The sequence below is a fragment of the Poecilia latipinna genome, unplaced genomic scaffold (assembly GCF_001443285.1).
Source record: "Poecilia latipinna isolate Pla-1442-1.1 unplaced genomic scaffold, P_latipinna-1.0 Scaffold306, whole genome shotgun sequence".
NCBI classification, from domain to species: domain Eukaryota; kingdom Metazoa; phylum Chordata; class Actinopteri; order Cyprinodontiformes; family Poeciliidae; genus Poecilia; species Poecilia latipinna.
Genome location: NW_015112922.1, coordinates 78,740 through 99,270, shown reverse-complemented (window position 1 = coordinate 99,270; position 20,531 = coordinate 78,740). Strand labels below are relative to the sequence as shown.

Sequence of the window (20,531 nt, the reverse complement as noted above, 5' to 3'; positions counted from 1 at the left end):
CAGAGAATGGACATCGGTGCGTCAGAAACTGACAGCAGACTTCTAAGCCAAGGTTGACAGTTTCTGTGAGTTTGTTAAAAAGCAAATGATCACAAAGTGTCACCAGAACCTTTTATCAACATGGATGAGGTCCCTCTCACATTTGATGAGATAAATAAATGTTACTTATAGTCTGGAAAATATGGTAAGCACAATTCAAGGCCAATTTTTGCAAGTTGAGTTCAATGTTCAAAAAAACCATAAAGGTGTTAAAAGTCCATGTCTAGGAATAACTAATAAATAAGTAAATAATCCACAGCAAGTGTTGGTTCCAGGGAGAGAGAGGGTAATTTCAATCATTTGAGACTTGATATTTGATCTGCCCTTGAAAAAAATGACTTATAAACATCAATGGCAGACAGAAGATGAGTCCAGCAATCCACAACATCAATGGTTTGCAAGTGATTGTTGAGGACTCAGGAACAGAACCAGCTGGTGTTAACATCTCTCCCCATAGATCTGCCATCATGAGGCTCTGGCATAGCTTATGGATTTGGCATGAAACCTCTTCCTAGCAAGATGAGCCTGGGAAGAAGAGGTGCAGAAAGCATGGGAGTACCTCTTGTGATTTCTGCCAGGATCAGCCATATTTGTTTGGATACAGGAGGCTGAGGCTTATGGATTATTAGGAGACTGGGACTGGGATTGAGAGGGTCCTGGGGTGTGTCTGCCAGCAGCCACTGCTGTAGGTTTGTCCAGGCATATCATGTTACTGAAATTAGACTTCACACGGGGGACGACAGCTGGAGCTGTGCAAGCATGGCAGATCAAGAAGGCAGCATATAAACAATGGAGCTATACAAGAGAAACAATAACCAAACCAGAGAATGTTGACTCCAAACAACAAACCCTACCAACTGAAATACCAAAATACATTAAAGATTTGTTGTATCAACCTTCCAGACCACTCAGGTCTTCTGGTTCTGGTTCTGCTCTGCATCCCCAGAAACAGAACCAAACATGTAGAAGCAGCATTCAGCTTCTATACACCACAAACCTGAAACAGTGAGTTCTTTTAAATAAAGGCTAAAAACCCACCAACTTAGAGATGCCTCTGATTAGTAGTAAGTGGAACATTCATCAACATATTTGACTTATATTTGCTTGATGAAGGCATTAGACAAAACATAATGTTTATTACTGGTTTCATAATCGGTAACTCTGTAATATTTTTATGCTGTAAAGCATTTTGAACTGAATTGTTGCTGAAATATGTTATACAAATAAACTTGACTTGACTTAAAGACACTAAAAAAGATTTCTCCTAGATGTCTCTTCTTTGTAAAACAAACCCACATGGGTGCTTTTAAATCCCTCTAGTGATTGTGTGCTGTAATTGTTGTGGGTGATTTGCTTCCCCTGTCCTGAGCATGTGGTTCTAATTTTATGATCTTCTGAGGCGAGTAAATTACACTACCTTTCAAGAGTGTTTTACAAAGAGTGTGCATCAACACGGTCATGTGATACCCTTTTAAGTTGAACACCATGCCCTGTGGCGAACATGGCAGTCGACCCCGCAGGATCAGCTCCACGTCAGAGTGGTCTCGCAGGAAAAGGGAGTTTCCTTTATTGACAGAGGTAATTAAGTGCCTGATGAGCCTCAGCGATTCAGAAGAAAACCCAAAACATCCTATAATTAGGCAAAAAGTAAAGCTAATCTGGCCAAACACTCTCCCTCCCAGGAAACAATTATCAGCTCAAGAAAGAATGAAAGCACAAGGTGTCCCAAAACATGAACATCAGGAGCTCACTTTAAGGAATCGGTAAACACACAGACAACTGAAATTACAACAAAAACCTTTTAGAAGGATATCACAAAGGAGCACTGCTAAGGTTAGCTTAAAATCAAACAGCTTCGACCTGCCAAGGACCAATCTGTTCAGTTATCTGATGTGTGTTTGTATATGAGGGTGTATCTTGTCTGTCTACATCTTGGTTCTTTCTGGATCACTGCAGTTACACAAAGGGAGGAAGGAGGAACATGGACCTGTAGCCAAGGAGCTCAGTGATGGAAGCAAGGAGAACCAATGGCTCTTATCAGCCTGATCCAAATTTTCCAGCATGATAGGGGCTACCTGGAGCCTTTCCCTATGAACTACGATGCTTATCAGTCTGCACTCTGCTCAATGTCAGACACCAGAGAAAACCAAAGGAGAAGAAAAAAGCCCAAAAGACGTCAAAGTCAGATGGAGCATTTGGATAAAAAACTTTAAAAAGACTGGATCAGATCTACAGATCCTTGCAAAAGTATTCAAATCCCTTAAATGGATCTTGTTGCCTTTGAAACCACAAACTTTCATGTATTTTATTAGGTGGCTAATTGGGAACTGGAAGGAAGTCTTACACGGTCCATTGCAAGCATTTAGATTCAGCCCCCACCACAGAGTTAATACTTTGTAGAACCCCGGCTCACAGCACTAACAGCTTCTGGTCCATTGAGGGACGTCTCTGTACCCTTTGCACATTAGAAACTGAATGTTTTGCTCATTTTTGGAATACCAGGAAAATGGCTTTGCCAATGATTCTACTACATGAACATCCTTTGATGTGAACTATTCCAGTGCAATTCTGGCTGTGTGGTTTGGGTCCCTATCTCTATGTCCACTGTCGTTAAAGCTGTGCAATTTGACATTTCGAAAATAAATTTGCTTAATGGAAACGCGACACTTTTGAAAAACCTCTCATTTTTCAATCTGAAGTTTTGGTGTTTCGAGGAGGTGGTTTTCTGGCCGTATCAAAATGAGTGTATTTTGCAAAACTGCAAAGGAAACACTTGTTTTGCATGACACTAATCACATGATTAGCAACAGAATGTTACTACTGCCGGAAAACACAAAGAAGATAACAGGAAGTGGCACAAGATGATGGCGCGGCATGATTTTTAATGAGTTATCGCGTGAACAAGCTTATTCACAGGTGACTTTAATTGCAATTTTTTTGCTTAATCCAAACACACAATTGAAAAATTGTGCTTTATCAACATTATCGGAATATCAAAGTTTTGCCCACATTTGTAGAAACACAACTATTTTCTTCCTAGAACGAGAACAGGTTTTCTTTCAGGATTAACCTGCGTTTAACAGTTTGCAGCTGTGACATGCTCTTTTTATTTTCTGCTGATGTACTTAATCGTACATCCTAACCAACTTTTTCCCTAACCTGTGCCACTTTCTCTTTATGATGCTTTTGGTTCACTAATGTTCTCCATCAATCACTCTGCTGACTCTGCTGACACACAGCAAGAGTCAGCAGAGTGATTACACTTATCAGGGGTCTTGTAAGGGAAGTCTTAGAGTAACGGGTTGCGATGAGTCCATTACACTTTTCAGTTTTCCGTTTGTTAGAAATGGTGAAAAGTAGATATATTCTACCTCCACAAGGTGGCACTACTTTGTGCTGATTTATCACAAATACAAAAGCATGGTTTGGCAGAGAAAAAGTAGACTTTAAAACTAATATTAAAGCCAATACATTTATTTGTTAAGGGGATTTAGAGAGTTATGATTCCTATATTAACCAAGAAAATTCAAAGCAGAAGATGCGAGAGCCAAATCTTGGATTCCATGTGTGCATGAGTGAATTGACTGGGCCTCTGCTGATGTGCATGTGGTTCTACTGCTTAAGCTCCCCATAAATGGACATATAATGAGACCGCAATCCTGGTATCTAATGGAGCATTGTGGAGGTGTGGGTAACTGTGTGCTTTTCTTCTGTTCTTCAATCTACCATTTTCATTTTAATGTGCTTTTCTTAAAGAAAAAAATGGATTTCTTCAGATGCATAGGGAGTGTGTGCATTGTTGCCAAACTGTTATAACGTCTGTAGGCCCACACAGTTGGCTGCACCAGCTGTGTGGACTTGCTGATTAAATTTGCATCAGCCGAAGCTGAAACTGCACAAGGTTCAACCAAAGTGACAAGCTTGCTGGTTTGTGCTACCAACATAATCTAGTTTACGTTTTATCGCCACAAAAACCTTAAAGGCTTAAACAAAATCTGGAAAAAGGACAGTCGCCTAAAGGGAACACGATGTGGCAAAATCCTGGCTTCAGTGGTTACGAACCACTGAGAGCAGGCCTGAGAGCAAACTTTGCCGGCTCCCAATGTGTGTGTTTTGTTTAGTGTGTGAGCTCAGCTTAGCTCTGTTCTCACCACTTGTTTGTGCTTTGTGAGTTCCTCCAGCCAGTCACTTACACAGTCTATGATATCTGTGAATTCCAGGTGATAAAGCAATCATCTGCTCTGCCTCACCCTGATCAGGGTCTGTGGCCGCATTTGATGTCTGTTGTACTGATTAGAGAAGGAGGAATGATTTGAGATATCACCGGCCCATCTGTTTATGCCCCCCCCCACTCCCCCTACGGGACTCTGTTTTGAAATGCTGTATTTTGCGCCAAGCTAATACACGTTTCCAGCTCGTCACCATGGCGCAATACACTTCTTGAAAGCAAATGCATGTGGAAAAATGCTATACCTGGATCTTGAATCCAGAGCAAAGGAGCCAGAATGAGGCAACTGTTCTTTCTTTGGGTCAACCTGTAAAAATATGACTACAACATCCCTGAAGGATTAAAGCTCAGATGAAATATGAGCAGGCCACTCTGCCTGAATCTCATTTTCTTTAAAGTAAAACTCACTGTCATTCCCTGAAACTGTGAAAGCGTTTCATACTTCTTTTTAGGAAACCACAGTGTAGTGAAGCCTTGCATTTCATCCAAGCGCTACAGCTTTCACTCTAACTCTTACTTGGCCTATTTATAGGTAATGCTTTCGAATCTAGTCCGTCCCCGCTGTCTTCGGGGGCCTGCATGCGTAAAAGAGAGGAGAGGGGTTTCTGTTACTCTGTTCAGGGCCACTGAAGCTGAAGAAAACATCACGTCTTATTTCAGACAAATGCTAATAACACAAGGGAAAGATAAAAAAAAAAACACGTCTAGACATGCATTTGTCAGAGCTCAGAACTTTATGAAAACAGAGACTTAAGAGGGTATGAAACAAGAAGTCTCATATTTAGAGGACGCAGATATTAAAAAAATCAAGAGTTTAAGAGAAGAAGAGAAAAAATAAAAAGGTTAAATCTACATGTTTCTATCTGGCAGAATGAATTCCAGATAGTCTGGTGCAGCCATCAACACGACTCTTAACTCTTAAGAGACCGTAACCGAAAATGAATTACATGCCACTACTCTTAAGCTTTGCTTTACCATAATCACTTAGAGAAATTACATTTCAGTGCAAAAGAAACACAATGACATGGATCAACAGTAGAAATAAATAACAGGGACATCTGATAAATTGGGTGCCATCAGTTAAACCAGTAGGCCGGTCACCATAGCAAATTTTGCTGGATGATAAATTATCTCAGAAGTTATTACATTAAGTGATAATGCTGTTGTTTTGAGACCATTCCTGTAATATCACTGAATGCCTTTTGAATGTAAGCTTATCCCAGACCATGATGTATGCACAGTGACTACTGAGTTACTGTGTTGCACGTACTGATAGAGTGTTGGTGTAAAAAGGACTGGGCTGGAGCCAGAATGCTGACTCTGAGTCATGTTCACCTGTGGCTAACAGTTCAGACTCTGCAGAGCGCCTTCACTGGCGCACGCAGGAAATCCTTCACTGCTTTAGAGAAAGCGGAGACGAACCACAACTTTCACATGAAGCAGGCCTCACACACTGCACCAGCAGGGTGTGTGTCTGAAATTCTCCCTTGTCCTTATTAGCCCATAAGCTCGGTGTGAAAAAGCTGATTTGCTCCCCGTAACTCATCGAGTCTCGGCTGTGCAGTCGCTCGCTGTGATTCAGAGGGTCAGTTTGTGTTTTCATGTTGCAGATGGCCGACACTGAGCCACAGGCGTTCCCCGTGCTGCAAGGCCGTCGCTCAGAACACACCAGCTCAGCCTGCTCTGCAGCCAACATGCTACTTCCTCTCTCAGAGGTGAAGAGGAGAGAAGAGAAAGAGAGAGAGACTTCTTCAACTGCACACTGACCAGGTTGAAAAAAGCAAAGTGATGCCAAAGGAGGAAACTGATTTATCACACCTCAGAGTTACGTGAAATCTGTTCAAAGCAAAAGAAAAAAAAAAACATCCACTGTATCTCTGCAACAAGTGAAACTTTGAGAAATACCAAAACAACTACCGAATACGAGCATAAACGGAAACTGGCTGATCACTAAATAAGAGCATAACTCTCTTATGTGATGACACCTTTGGTACAGATGTGCAAAAACTGAATGAATTGTTTCGCAAACTAACAAATAGCAGCCAATCTGAGCCCGGTTCCTCTTCAATAAATTTAATCACAGCCGTTATTTAGTTTCCTGTGATATGGTGAAATTTTTTAGTAGGAGTTCCAAAAAATAGAGAAAAATGTCTCAATAGGGTGTGATGTGATTCTTTCTAGGTGTGTTTTATTTCTGCAGACATCTCTATCTGAGAACCTGGGCTTTATTTTCCCAGGAAATTAATGTTTTTCTTAAAAAAAAAAATACTGTTAAGGAAGTTCAATTTTCAATGTATCTGTAAAGCAAAAAAAAAAAAACAGATTCAATAATTATTTTCATATCAGTATTTGAAAATTGGCAGCCAAATCTCTGATCAGTGCACCTTTAACAGTAGACAGGCTGGACTATAACTGGGTCAATCTGGAATGGACTGCAGCACAACCATTAATTATATAAGAATCTGATATACACCACTAAACCCAACATATTTCCCAAAGCAGCCATTTGCAATCCAAAGAGTCATTTTTCCCCTCACTCCAGCAAAACAGAGCCACAAATGTTACGTGAACTGTTCTGTTTCTATTTCTATGTTTGAAATACAGAAAAACATAAAAGTTGGTCAAATAAAACAAATGGAATGGATAAACTATTTTCTGTAGGATGCTGAAATAATGTAAAAAAAAAAAAAAAAAAAAAAAGTTTCAAACCTAAAGACAAACAAATCAATCCAAGAAAAGTCTTTTATTGTGGAAATTCAATGCCATTATTCCATAATAAAAGAGGAAAAAACTACTAAAAACTTGCTTTCGTTATTTGAGCTATACTTAGCTAGTTCTTGTCAATTTTTAGTCAAAAGTATTAGGAGCCACTGTAGAAGGTTCAAAGAGCCACTTGCAGTTCTGAAGCCTCATGTTGCAAATCCTAAAGGCTGCTGTGTGGGACAGAAAGTTTGTGCTTGACTAACTTAATGATAGTTAATAAGGTTTGTATTTGGAACCCTGGTGATCTAAAAATATTATCAGCTTTAAGGTTTGGGAGAAACTCTTTCACAATGTAATCTCTTGATCGCAGGACAAACTGTTTACTTGGAGCCGTCAAGGATAAATAATGGAGAACAAAGTGGCTGTTTAGCTCTGCTCTTTCAAGTGAATGTGGCCAAGGAGATTTGAGATCTCTTTATCTCTCTTTATTTACCCATAATTCCTTTAATCTATCAGACAACCTCTTCTTCCTGTCATGAAAGATCAGGGGCAGATTAAGCTGGTGACGGTGTATCTCCAGCACACTCCTGCTGAAGGCTGGCGGAGGAGGAATTTGAGTCCAAACAGGGCACTGTGCTCCACAGCTCAGGTGGACCAGAGTGAGTAGAGGCGCTGGTTGTCCTTCAGAGGGTCTTATCTAATCAAAAGCAAAGATCTTGAGAACCACAGTGAGCTTCAGCATGGTCAGCTGGTGCCAGAGTGACCTTCTGTAGCCAAGGATGGACTATAGGGACGAGCTGAACCTACAGATAGGAGAAGATGACTCGACTCCAAAGCAACATACCGAGCTCACTGATAAAAGAAAACATTCTGTTCATTTTTGAAAAGAAAATATGAGGCTCCCTGGAAAAAAAATATAAACTTTAACTCTAAGGAGGCTTGTAGAGTTTTGAGGGTTTATTTAAAAAAAGAAAGAAAGAAAAACAATCAAAAGCTAAGTCGGGTTAGAGGCAAGGGCTTTGTGTGAAATAAAAACAGCATTATTTAAGAGGCCAAAACTAAGCTCAGAGTGTAAAGTAAAGTAAAGTGATTAAAGAAGTAGTTATATTTATGACCTTTTTTCACCCTCATGTCCTCAAGTCTTCATGAAGCACATAGACGGGATTATCTCGTCAGAATGTATTTCTGATGATATTTCATAAATATTACAGCACAAATGATTAAACCAGAGTAAAGCCAACATTTTTTTGAAGCTGTTAGTTGACAGTGAACCACGGTAACGTAGTGTTTGCTGTCTGTAATGGAAAAACTGGGTTTAGCATATTGATCAGTAGTTTCATTAGAAAAGTGGGAGGTAAATGTAAATGGTGTCACAAAGGAAGAAGGCTTTATCTTTGGTTGATTCATGTGGTTCTATGTTAATAATAGACAATTTGCACACAAAAAATGAACACTGAAAGACAAGGTAAATAATATTGATCTGATAAATTATTAACTTAAGGTAGCTCCATGCGTATTGCACCTGTGACAGAGTTTGAATAAATTCACTCAAACTCCTGAGTAGACAGATTTGTAGTAGGGCCAATACTTTAATACCTTAATTTAGATTAAATAATTTTAAAGCGTTAAAAATGTTAATGCAATTAGTCATCTTTTTGATTATTTCTTTAATTTTACATACAAAGTTTCTGTCTGGAACCCTTGTATATGTGCATTTCTGGTACAACCATAAATCTGACACACAAGCAACATCCACAAACAACCCTGGACGACAAAGCCACTTCTCTTGGGTCACTGGGGTTTTAATTTTTGCTTCATAAAACAATCTGATGGGATGCAGGAAAAGACTATTGCTCTTTTCAGGTTGTCCTAAAAGGAGTTAGCCTATCAGTGAAGCTATTCAAGTTTGAAATAGCATCTCGATGCTAAACATGTAGCAGAAGCACAAACATCCCCAACGCTAATGTCAACGATCAATCACAATCCACATTTCTGAAGAAGTATTTAAAAATGCTAAGTGAGTGATCAGGGGTTTACACCAATTTGATGGACGAATAACCTAAATAATGGATGCAAAACAATAGATATTTTTGTCGTTGAGCCCATTTGTCAATTTATTCAATAATTTACCAGGAAGAAGTGGTTTTAAATTGAAAATGCTGCTTTTCTTTTACATGGTTTTCTATAAAAATACAATTAATTGCAATTATTTAATTGATTACAGACCCTGAAATTAATTCCATTAGAAATTTTTCGAGTCCAACCATTAATTTGTAGATATGACAAATGTGCTTCAAATCATTGCCTTATTATGTTATCAGTGGACACATCCAAAGAATACGAGGGACTCACTTCGCAAAAATATGTTTCCTCACATGCAGGGAAACTGCTGCAAAAAACAGTTTTCTGGATCATCATGAACTTTAGGTTTTGTTGCAGCCAAGAAGACCAGGCCAGCCCCAGAACCGTCTGCTCCTGAGGAATGTGCTGTAGAATTATGGTTGACAGGGCTGGCTATACATCTGCACATAGACTGAGGCCTTTACTTTTCACAGTAAAGTATCCTCATACAGTTCATGTGTTTGGAGTGGGCTTCCTTACATTTCTATCCAAAACCATCACCACGAGCAGAGTATAATCAAAATATGAAATGAGCACAATACTAGCCAACATGATGAAGTACCATGTCACAAGCCATGTGACATGGTACATGTAAATGAACATTTACATGTAAATGTTCATATAAATGATGAACATTTAGATTGTTCATCAGAAAATGTAAATGTTCTGGTGAACATTTACATTTTGTACATCAGAACAAAATGTAAATGTTCTGATGAAAGATCAGAACATTTACATTTTGGATGCATCTCCAAAAATTCTCTGGATCTGTCAAGCCTTCACATAGAAACTAAACTCGAGCAGGTCAGAGTGAACTGCAGACATTAAGAAGAAGGGAAAATTGTATGTCTCATAAATATGGTGCATTTGCTGAGACTAGCTTTCTTAAAATTGAAAGTGACTTTTAGTGTTCTACAGAATAGCCTAGAAAGAAGCAAAAAAATTAAAAAGCTGCACACTGTTGTCGACTATAAAGGAACATTCACAGTTTAAAGCTGTGATATCTAGGTTTAAGATACATGCAACAAAAGCAAAACATCAATCTCTCAATTAAAATAATAGAATTATTATTTGCAATTATCATCTGTATGAGAGAGCGATTATCAAATGGGTATTATTATCATTATGTTGTAAAACGCCTCAGCAGTGCAGGAACAGTTCTTCTCCTGCAGGTACTTCAAAGCTGCTTTCTGGATTCCACTCAGCAGCTCCAAACTGCAAGCCTGCACATGCTACCCTACACACGGTGGTGACAGCTAAAAATCCAGACGTGAGACTTCTTCACTCATGATTCACGTTCAAAGTATGGCTGACGAGTCGCAGTCCAGCCGCAGGATCTACGGCGTAAACCCTGAAGATGGGGAGGGGTTTCACTATCAGGAGATATGAAGAGGACCAACAAAATACTTGATCCTTTTCTAAAAGTTGAAAAAACTTTTAGGTTCAGGTAGAGAAAACTGATGTGATCGGGTTCAGATAATAGACGCTTTACTTGGTGAATCTGTGTGAGTTCGTCACATACTGCTGTGTGTTAAAAGGTCACACCAAGGTATCAAAATGCACAGAGTGTGTGGATTTTCTCAGAAGCTGGTCATGAGAGGATGGCCTTTTTCAGGCGCTAGATAGATGAGGAGGCGGAGCTAATTCAGATCAAATGGAACAAAGTTGAACTTTAATCTTTAGAAAAAGATATCCTCAGACGTTTCTGAGCTTTGTTTGCTCAAGTGTGAATGACTCACTCTTGCAGGCGTGCTGTCTGGGCCCTGTGCAGCATGTCCTCTCAGGTTAATGACGTGGACCTCCTGAGACAGGCTCATGGTGCCTTTGCTTGCACAGCCTGACATGGCGGTGAAGCTCTTCAGGATGGCCTGCACAGGGTGTCCAGTCCCAACCGGCAGCAGCTCACATGGACTGCGAAGCAATGGCCCTTCGAAGCAAAGAAAAATCACAAAGAACACATACATCACATGTATATTAAGGGAATATATATCTGTAATTTTTAATCAATTTGATAAGCACATATTGGATAGTATGAAGCTAAGCAATAAATAACAGCTTTATACAACTATTCGTTCACCTTGAATTTTTCCCACTTTTTGGCAAAAAAGATTACAGGAAACTGATGCTGCTCATCGCCATAAACATATCATGTCTACAGTGAGACATGGTGGTAAGATTTGATTCAAATCCCAGTAAAATTCTGAGAAGTTTGTGGTTGCTTTGGTCAAAAAGGGCAAGACACCTTAATCAGGGCTCTTGCAGGTTTCAGCAAGTCAAATTTAAGACTGTTTAATACCTTTTAAATGCCACTTTGAATAAGATTTATAACCAAAATACAATAAATATAGAGGATGATGGGGAGATTCTGCTACACTACAATCAAGCATGGCAAAAACTAACATTTCGGAGGCTGCTTGCGGATATCGGGAGAGTCTGTGTGCTTCTCACAGTGCATATGGCTCTCTACAGTCTTAACTCCTGTAGCACCAAGCTTAAAAGGTTTTGTTTTGTTTTTTACAGCCTTGTATTGGTTGGCAACAGAAGTGAGCCAGTAGCAAAAATGAACATCATCCAGGCAACTAGACAAAAGAGGTGAAGTTATGATTGAGTCGTGTATACAGAGGGGAGCAACCTAAATAAGGACAGGATCATGTTTTAATTATGGTCTATGTCAGGGCTTACTATACATGAAACTACATTTAAGCAACAAGATTTATGGGTTGTTTACAGGCTGCACTGAAGAATGAGGGCAAGCCACACTGTACACTTCCGTTCTGTCTGCCATCTGTACAACCCACTTACTCAAAGCCAGGGTCTTTACTTTGTCACCCAAAGGCACCGTGGTTCATAACAAGATTCAGTTGTTGAAGCAAAGCAGCACACTGCCCAGCAAAATGTGGCTTTGACATGGTCAGGTTTTCACCTCTCAGTTCATCCTTGCCTTGTACCAGTCAGGGAACTCTAACATTTCAAATGCACCGCATTAAACCCGCAAAGCTTGCCAATGGCAATCTGATGGAACATGTGGAAACAATTAAAGTTTGAGAGCAAGACAGTTCGATGGCAAATGTAAATTTTCCCCCGACTGAAAACATAGTGCCTCAGCAGAGGGATAAACCACTGGGGAAAAGTCGGCTTCTTTTTCAACCTCGAACACACAGCCATTGTTTTCTCTTTCTGTGCTCTCCAATAAGTCTATGTTAGATCAGCATAAAGCTACACATCACACATGGCACAGCTCCCCTGCGTTTGTTGTGAGAAAATCAGGCACGTTTTATTGTTCCCATACTTGTCTGACAAGGAAAAAAGCTATCTCGAGCTGAATTTTGTGCCACCATTTATCCAAACACAGGGAGACAGAAGCTTATTAGGAGCTTAAAGATCATGTTTAAACTGATTAAGACAAAGTAAGATCCCGCAAGGCGATAAAAACAGAAGGCCTAATGGCAAAAACCTGTGATGGATCAGTATTTCCACCCTCTGCCTTTGACCCTTATACCCGCTTCCTCCCAAAGGAGCGCAGGCAATTCCCTCCCTGAACATGTCATCACATCTCACTCCCACAAACACATCCGAGGGCACTCCGACTCACTTTTTCCCCCCTACTCACATGGAGAATAACAAACAACCGCCAGACAAACAAAGAAAAACGCAGCTCCTTGTCAGAGACTTCCAAGAGATTACAGCACCAGCTGGAGAATGATCTGATTTTTTAATTGTTTAGGAGCACAAGAGAACAAACGATACAAAGAAAGGGAAAAAAGTAAGGAGACTACATTTTTTTGCCAGTACACATTTAGGTAAATAAAGGGATAGTTTAGAAGTTTTAAAGAAAGTTGCTCCTTTAAGACTTTTTAATACCTTTTTAATACCATTTTAATGCCACTGTTATCAACTTAAAAAGTTGATAATAGTGGATAACTTTATTTTGTTGGTTCCTGATATTTGGACTAGTCTTAGAGGAACCAAGATTAGAGCAAATTATTCATGTTTTTTAAACTTTTCGGGAAAATGTCTCAGGAACTTTATTTAATGCTATTTTGTAGATTTTTATAATTCACTGCTTCTATTCCCAGAGAGTTACTTAGGGCAGAAACAACCTACGTGTTTTGTGGCCAGTATGTGTGTCACACAGGAAGATAATTGGTGGCCCACCATCTCCAGCCCCCATTTCCTGTGTGCAATTACCATTGGACTATGCTCATAACCATCCAAAACAACTGTGACAAGCTAAGCTTCATAAAGTACTGCTCACATAAGTCAACAGAATATTTTTGAGCTTCTATTTTGGTGCAACCTCATTTTATTAGACATAGACACGTTCTGTAAAAATTTGGCAGCTTCAAGAGTTTCAATGAAAATGTATAAACAAAAGCATTTTCAGTTATTCCTACTCTGGCTGTAATAATTAGGGGTGCAACAATACATCAGCCCCAATTTCTTTCATTTTGGGAGATCTGCAATCAGCTGATACGTGCTCAGTAGCAGGTGGGGAAAGGGAAATGTTTCACTATTGCATGCTTCATATATAACATAACTTAGTTCTGGCCCCTCTTGTTTCAGGGACCAACTAATCTGATTTATACTCAAAGAATCTGCTACGAGAGTTATCAACAGGAGGTATGGTCTGAACTGCCTTAACCCCTTCAGAAGCCCTGAACTGTCCCTTTAGTTAAAATCCCTGGTTCTGTTTCCATTGCATATGTAATTTCTATTAGACTAAAACCAGAAGACACAGGAAATAAAGCTAGCATCTGTTGGTTCCACCACATAATCCGTCTGCTTCTCTCCCCCGCTTCTGTCCTCATTTTCAGTTTGGTTGTTTTCTATCCAGGTCAGGCTTTTTACCCCAACCGTAATAAGTCATAGAGGTCACACAGTAATGGCCACAGGCTTTTAAATTTGGTTATTGACATTTCATTGCTCATATTAGTCAAATGTGAACCTTTGTGAGATAATCAAGTAAATTGGTGCCAAAACTTTTAGACAAAGTTCTATTGCAAATGTATTTAGTAGATACTATTGTATTAATGCAACCCTTTTAAGTCTGTAAGCAGGGCATATATATAATTAAGAGATTTCAATGAGTCGATATATGTTTCTTATTTTTGCCAAATGAAACTCTGCACGTTTAAAATTGTGTCAAAGAAAAAGCTCTTTGAAGCCATTTGAAAACGGCTGCTTAAGCTTTAAACGCTGATGCTGACTGGATTATTATCAAGAGAAAGATCTGAAACAGTTCAGGTTTTGATTCTTGACAGCCACTGTAAAATGGAACAAACAAACAAAGGCTCAGAAATAGATTAGTTTGTTTAGATTATGGAATCCAGAAAAAACATGGCTGCTATCCAGACTGCTGTAGTTCACTGGAGCCACAGTGGCCTTAAAAAGCCTAAGGGAAGCTTGTTTTGAACGTTAAAATAAGCTACATAATAGCTTAAAAGTGAAACACTTCATTTCAGACAGGCATCAGGAAAGGCAACTTTCAGTGACAGTCGCTGGTGTAAAAACCACGTGTAATAGTGAAATAAGACCTTGTGGTTTTAGCTCTGAGGCTGAGAAGTTAAAAGCACTGAGAAACTTTCACCGCCTCGCTTATTCTCCCTGGTAGTCGGTGGCTACAGAAACAAAGCTACCAGGACTTGAGCTGAGTCTCAAACTGAGTTAATATGCAGGAAAACCATCTTGCTGCCAATTAAAAAATCAGTCACCTTAAAGCTCGTGGCGACAGAGAATGTGCACCAGTAGCTATAAAACATGTGATGTTCAAATTGCCGCCCCTATTCTATTTCTTATTATTTGTGTTCAGAGCAACAACCACAAAGAGAAAACTGATACCTAAAACACAAATGTGCTTCTAGTATGACTCACTGACAAGTGTGTGGAGGAGTCGGCATGCAACCCAAAAGATTGGCTTTTTGTTGTAAGGCAAGATGATCTAAAGAAAAACTGAACCCTTAATTTCATCAACCCAGTAAGCTTTGTTACTGTTCTTTGGATATCTTCAGAGGGATTCAGCTTTTCTTCAGCATAGCTGTACCTTCACTGTGTTCTTCAGTAAGCAGGGTGGTTCTCCTTGTGACTGATTTCATACATATTGAAAGAAAATGACGTGGAATATTCATATACAGCTCTGCTGAGGTTGATGTGTCCTCACCATAGTAACATAGAAAGGCTGAGATGCAACACCAGCTCAGCAAAAAACACCACTTTGGACTCTTTCAATCTCTTTTAAACTGAAAATGTGGATGAAAAGCTGCAACTTTTTTTTAAAACTTAACTCTACATCTCATTTTATGTTCTTGCTTAAAGTGTTGTTTTGGGTATTTAAGTTTGAAAACATGCTTATTCATCAACATTTTCCACCCCAAGAGCCCTGATACGCTTGAGCAGCCCTGTTTTCTGTTTGATCGCTCTACTTTGGTGATTCTTGTTACTTTGAATTCAAACTTCCTTCTATCAATTTTATTGTCATTATGTTTAAAGTTTGGGCACCCTGTCTGCTTCTGCGTCTGATTACATTCTGAACATATCCACTATAGTTCTGCAGGGACGTTCAAGTTGAAGCATCTGAAATCAAGGCAGACGTTTCCACTGTTAGAAGTTAAAATATCCATTGTAAAATCTGAAGCTGTCATCTTCCATTGTCCTTCATTTTAGTGAGCGTAACACTCTTTTCAGTTGTGGTCAGATTCTCCAGAGTTCATGAGCGGGATTTGCTGCAGAATGACTGATTGTTCACAATGTGTTAAACACATGGACATGAAAGACTAAGCACCAGTGACTGACGTTCACCTTGACCTATGCTTCTATCCACACAGTTAAAAGTTTATTTGTTCAATTTTGGCTTTGGTATGAGGTATGCATAACACGAGCCTAACAGAAATCTTGAATTTGCCTCCTAAGATCACTGGAGGCTTTATTTATTTTTGTAGAAGGACATTAATTATTCTCCTTTTATTATTCTACTCTGCTTAAACGCCGTTGAGCCAGTCTGATACAGTATTAGAGGTAGGACAGGAAGTAAGACGGAGAGGGAGGGGGACAGAGATAGACAGAGAGAGAGACTGTGCCAGCAAACACTTTTGATATATTTGAACAGTGTGAAATCCAGCCAGTGATGTCACCAGACACTTTTCACAGTCCCTGGCAGGGTGAATTTGGACCCCAACTTCATCTATGATTTAAACAGTAATATTGTTCAGATATTCTCTTTGAATGCATTAGCCATTCCATAGACTTTCAGTGTGTTATAAAATAAAACGGATTCAAAGATCTGTTTTTATTATTACAAGCTACTCACATTTCCTTCTAATCAATTTCAGTGGCAGGGGAAAAAAAAATTCCTGAAAGAGACAAAATAAGAAATCAGCTGGTGACTAGACTGGTCAAAAACTCAGAAGTCCAACCTTCTTCCTATCAGCGAATGCCCCAGATATTTTTTCTTTCTTTCTTTTTTACAAAAATCACTAAGAAAAACTAAACAAAAATGCTGACAAAATAACATAATGTTATTTTTTTCCCCTTGTCCCCATTTTTCAACTCATACTGCTCTCATGAAGTGAGATTTTCACTGATTCTTTTAATAAAAGATTATATAAATATTACCTTTTACAACCCCTTATTGTGACAAGCTAAATAAAATCAACCTCACTTTTGAAAAGGAAGCAGCTCAGGTCCACTTTCGCAGCAGCAGGATGATACATTTTATCCTCCACTATTGTATCCAAAATCTTTGTCTCGTCTTGCTCTCATGAAGTGAATATCATATTATCTCCTCTCTTTAACTGAACATACATTATTATCTGTTGATCTATCGCTTTGATCACTTTGTTTCTTGGTGTGTTTGAAAGAAACAACAGTTGTTTGTTGAATCATTCATCCATTTGGTTCATAATCCATTGGAAAGCCAACATGCGGTAAAATGTATTCTGAAAACTTGGTCAGTTTCTAACATCAGGAGAAATACTTTGTCAGCATATATTCACATTAAAGGCATAAAACAGTCAAGTGTTCTCCTGTACATCAGGAGAATACAAAAGCAGAAATTTCCGCTCCACTGTACGCTTACACTGTTCTATCACGGAGATACACGCCTCTGCTTCCAGGAAATACACTTTATTTTCTTCAACACTGTAACGCCGAGCCAAGAAAAGGGTACAGGAAGTGATGTCAGCCTGTGTGCCAGTTAGGGACAAGGCTGATATTCCCACAAAGCCATTTCCGAAGACAAACAAACAGAACTTTTCCCTTGTGTGTGTACATGCAGATATAACCCGTTCCCAGTATTTCTAAAGTTTCTACTAAACAATAACAGAGAAGCAGACAAGTCAGCCTGAACATTTTTAATAAACAATGTTTATCCAATATTAAGATAATGGAACAAACAAAAAGTTACTCAATACATCTGCATCCAGAGCAAAATGAAACTGTAGGCATTTGAGGTATTGTACAAATCCTCTTCTCTCTTTCCTTTTTGCTGATGGACACAATTCCCATAGACCACTTCAAGTCAGCTAGAAGTACACAATATTCTACCCTTTTCTGTTTTCCTAGGGTTTGGACTTAAGCTCTACAGTGTTGACATTATAGCACAGCCCACTCACCCCTGAACCTTGAGCCACTACGACAGGAAGTAACTAAGGCCTTTCATAAGGGTAGTGTAAGTTCAGTTCACCAGCATGCCTATGAAAAGGATTTATCTCTGGACTGTAAAACCGAAGGCGCAAGAGAAGGAAGCTGGAATGGAATGAAGTGAGGAGGGAAGGGGGTCGAGCAGACACTCCATTAGGGAAGTCGTAAACTCCCAGATCAAAGTGTGAAATCTGAAGTCAAATATCCAACAAAACTCTCTTTGTAACTTAATATCAGCCGCAGGCTCCTATTTGGCGAAGTCGTCTGCATAATCCCATCAGTTGGCATATAATTGACGAGACAGTTTACAGAGAGGAAATTCTACAGATTGTTCTGACTGTCTGAAGGAGATGCGACACAAGACTGGATATTCAGACAAAGCCTCTTTCACTCACAAAGTATGTTAACAGGTGGTCAGATAATAAATTACACTCCTGTGAATGGTGAAAAAAAAAACTATACAGACCACATAGAAACTAAATTCAAAGTAAAAGAAGGAGAATCTCTGTCATTTTAATGGAAAACTCATAGGAATGGAGCAGAAAAAATAACAAAAGCCTACATCAACCCACGAGAGATCATGTGTTTTACATTTAAAAACAACTGAGCAACATTCACATGCTGACAACTTTTCAAGATTCTCAGAATGACAGAGTGAATGGAGCACATGAAGAGATTTTCAATGAAAATACCTTGAGAATATCACAGTATTTGCTTAAAACTTTAGAGCAGCATTATGTAATATGGTGTAGCTGCAGACAAGAAATTGTTCTTACTGTTGTTAAAATAGGTTTTGGATTTCTGTAGTTGCAAAAATGTTTAGTTATTGTTCTTATAAGAAATACACTTCTGCAAAAATATAGAATAAACGCTACATTTAGTATTATTTTTCAAGAACTGATTGCAGAATAATTTCAATTTTTGCACTTATTATATGAAATAACACAAGTATAGCAAGCTGATATTAGCTTGCTAAATTAGCAGCTCTCTCTGCCCTGGCAGACAATGCAGCTGGTTTGGGTGGGGCAATGTTGTGTTCCTCAAAGCAACATACAACCAAAAACGACCTCCAAAATCAGTTGTTTCAAACATCATTCCTTGGAATTTGGAATTTGTCAAGATAAATTTAACACGTGATTTTTTTGCTCACTTTAGCAATAAATTATCAGATAAATGCCTGTCCCTACGTAATACACACAGTATCAAAACTACTTTTCTGCTGCTAATGCTATCACATTAGCTAAAACTACAGCAAAGTTGCTAACACAATCATTTCTACAGCCTCATCATTATAAATAAGTGACTTTTGTCCCTTTACACCAACCTTTTATCAGTCTTGTCACTGACAGTAGCATCACAACAGCACATGCTAATATTGTGCTTTGCTTTGTAATGAATTGGTCAGCCTTATATTCTAGAGAATGGGTGGAACGTAACACATTTTATTGGTACTGACAGTAAAGAAGCTCCCTGTGAATTAGCCCTGACAAATGTCATGGGCACCTGTTCGTAAACCATCAAAGATGTTACAAAAAAAAAGACTACATGACCAATTACACAGAGCATATGTAGCCACAGGCAAGCAGTGCAGATAGAAAGTGCTGCATTCCTCTCTGCTGCTAAATACAGACGAAAAATCAGAGGGCTTTGAAGAGATGGATGACAAGGCTGATTCCCACAGGAACACAGGAGCCACTGTGGAAAGTGAGACAGCTGGCTGAGAACAGGCCTGTGTGCGTATGACTAAACACTTTACTAGCTGTGTTACCTTCATATGTCGTTACTGATGGGTGCTGACATGTGCTGTCTTGACCTATAATAACAAGACTAAAAAATTTTGTCGGCAAGGGAAGCGACATAAAGGAGAAAACGGTCAAACACCATTATGAGTCATTAGATAGATTACAGGTCAATGCACTTTTCAGGAAAACAAAAAACAGCAGGAATGCTAGAGTAGCAACAGTGGTGTCACAGGATTAATATGCTTGAACTGGGAGACATTATCTAAATCAGGCAACTGCATGAAAAGTGAGACACCAGAAGTCAAGTGCAACTGCTCTCAGTTAATCCAATGGAGTTTGATACTAAAAGTACCTAGGCATAACAGCCTGTGCTTGGCAATATGCAGAAAGGGTTAGAGCTGCTCGAAGGACATCTCTCTCATCAGTCATAGAGGCCTGAAAAAGCCATTGTATTTGACAGCAGCTTGGCGGGGGTTCAGCAGAAGCCTCCTACTATTAACTTTAGGATTTAAACCCAGTAAGGGAACCAGGGAGGTGTGCCGTGGGGCAGTTTGTCTCATCTCGTTCAGTATCAGCTCTTTCATTTCTGCTGGATTATCTGGCCTCCTCAAATATAGTATTAATAATCCACAAATATGTTTGCCAAAAAGTGGGGATGCATTAAACAGATGCATTGAATTAAACAGAGGTCTGCTGGCCAGTATTGCAACATTTTAGCTGAAGTTGTTTGAGCTCATCTGACCAGTTAGTTGGAAACTCAAAAACCCAACATCTATTCCCATTATGATCAATAAAGTATTTCTGAATTTAATTAAACACTCTTCAGTGTGGATATTGTTACTGTAGGAAGAAAATTCAAAATTAGATATTTACAGTATTAGTGTTGCATGATAAATGTAAAAAGTTTAAAAGTAAGAAGCTATAAAAGAACAGTATTTTCAGTGGAGGCATATAATCCTTTTATTGAGTCTGCTATCAACAGATTTTGGCATGTAGATTTTTCTGCCTTTCATGTCCTACAGCAGTGGTTCCCAAACTTTTTCTTCTGCGCCCCCCCAGTGGTT

General features: G+C 39.1%; 1 protein-coding gene across 2 annotated transcripts in view; it reads right to left on the bottom strand.

The window, feature by feature from the left end:
* Positions 1-20,531, bottom strand: part of tgfbr3 (transforming growth factor, beta receptor III) — a 93,463-nt gene that overhangs the window by 54,065 nt on the left and 18,867 nt on the right. For both annotated transcript variants that reach the window (XM_015034595.1, XM_015034594.1), the window contains exon 3: positions 10,831-11,018. In XM_015034595.1, the coding sequence (XP_014890081.1) occupies positions 10,831-11,018 (188 nt within the window). The remainder of the gene's footprint in view (positions 1-10,830; positions 11,019-20,531) is intronic.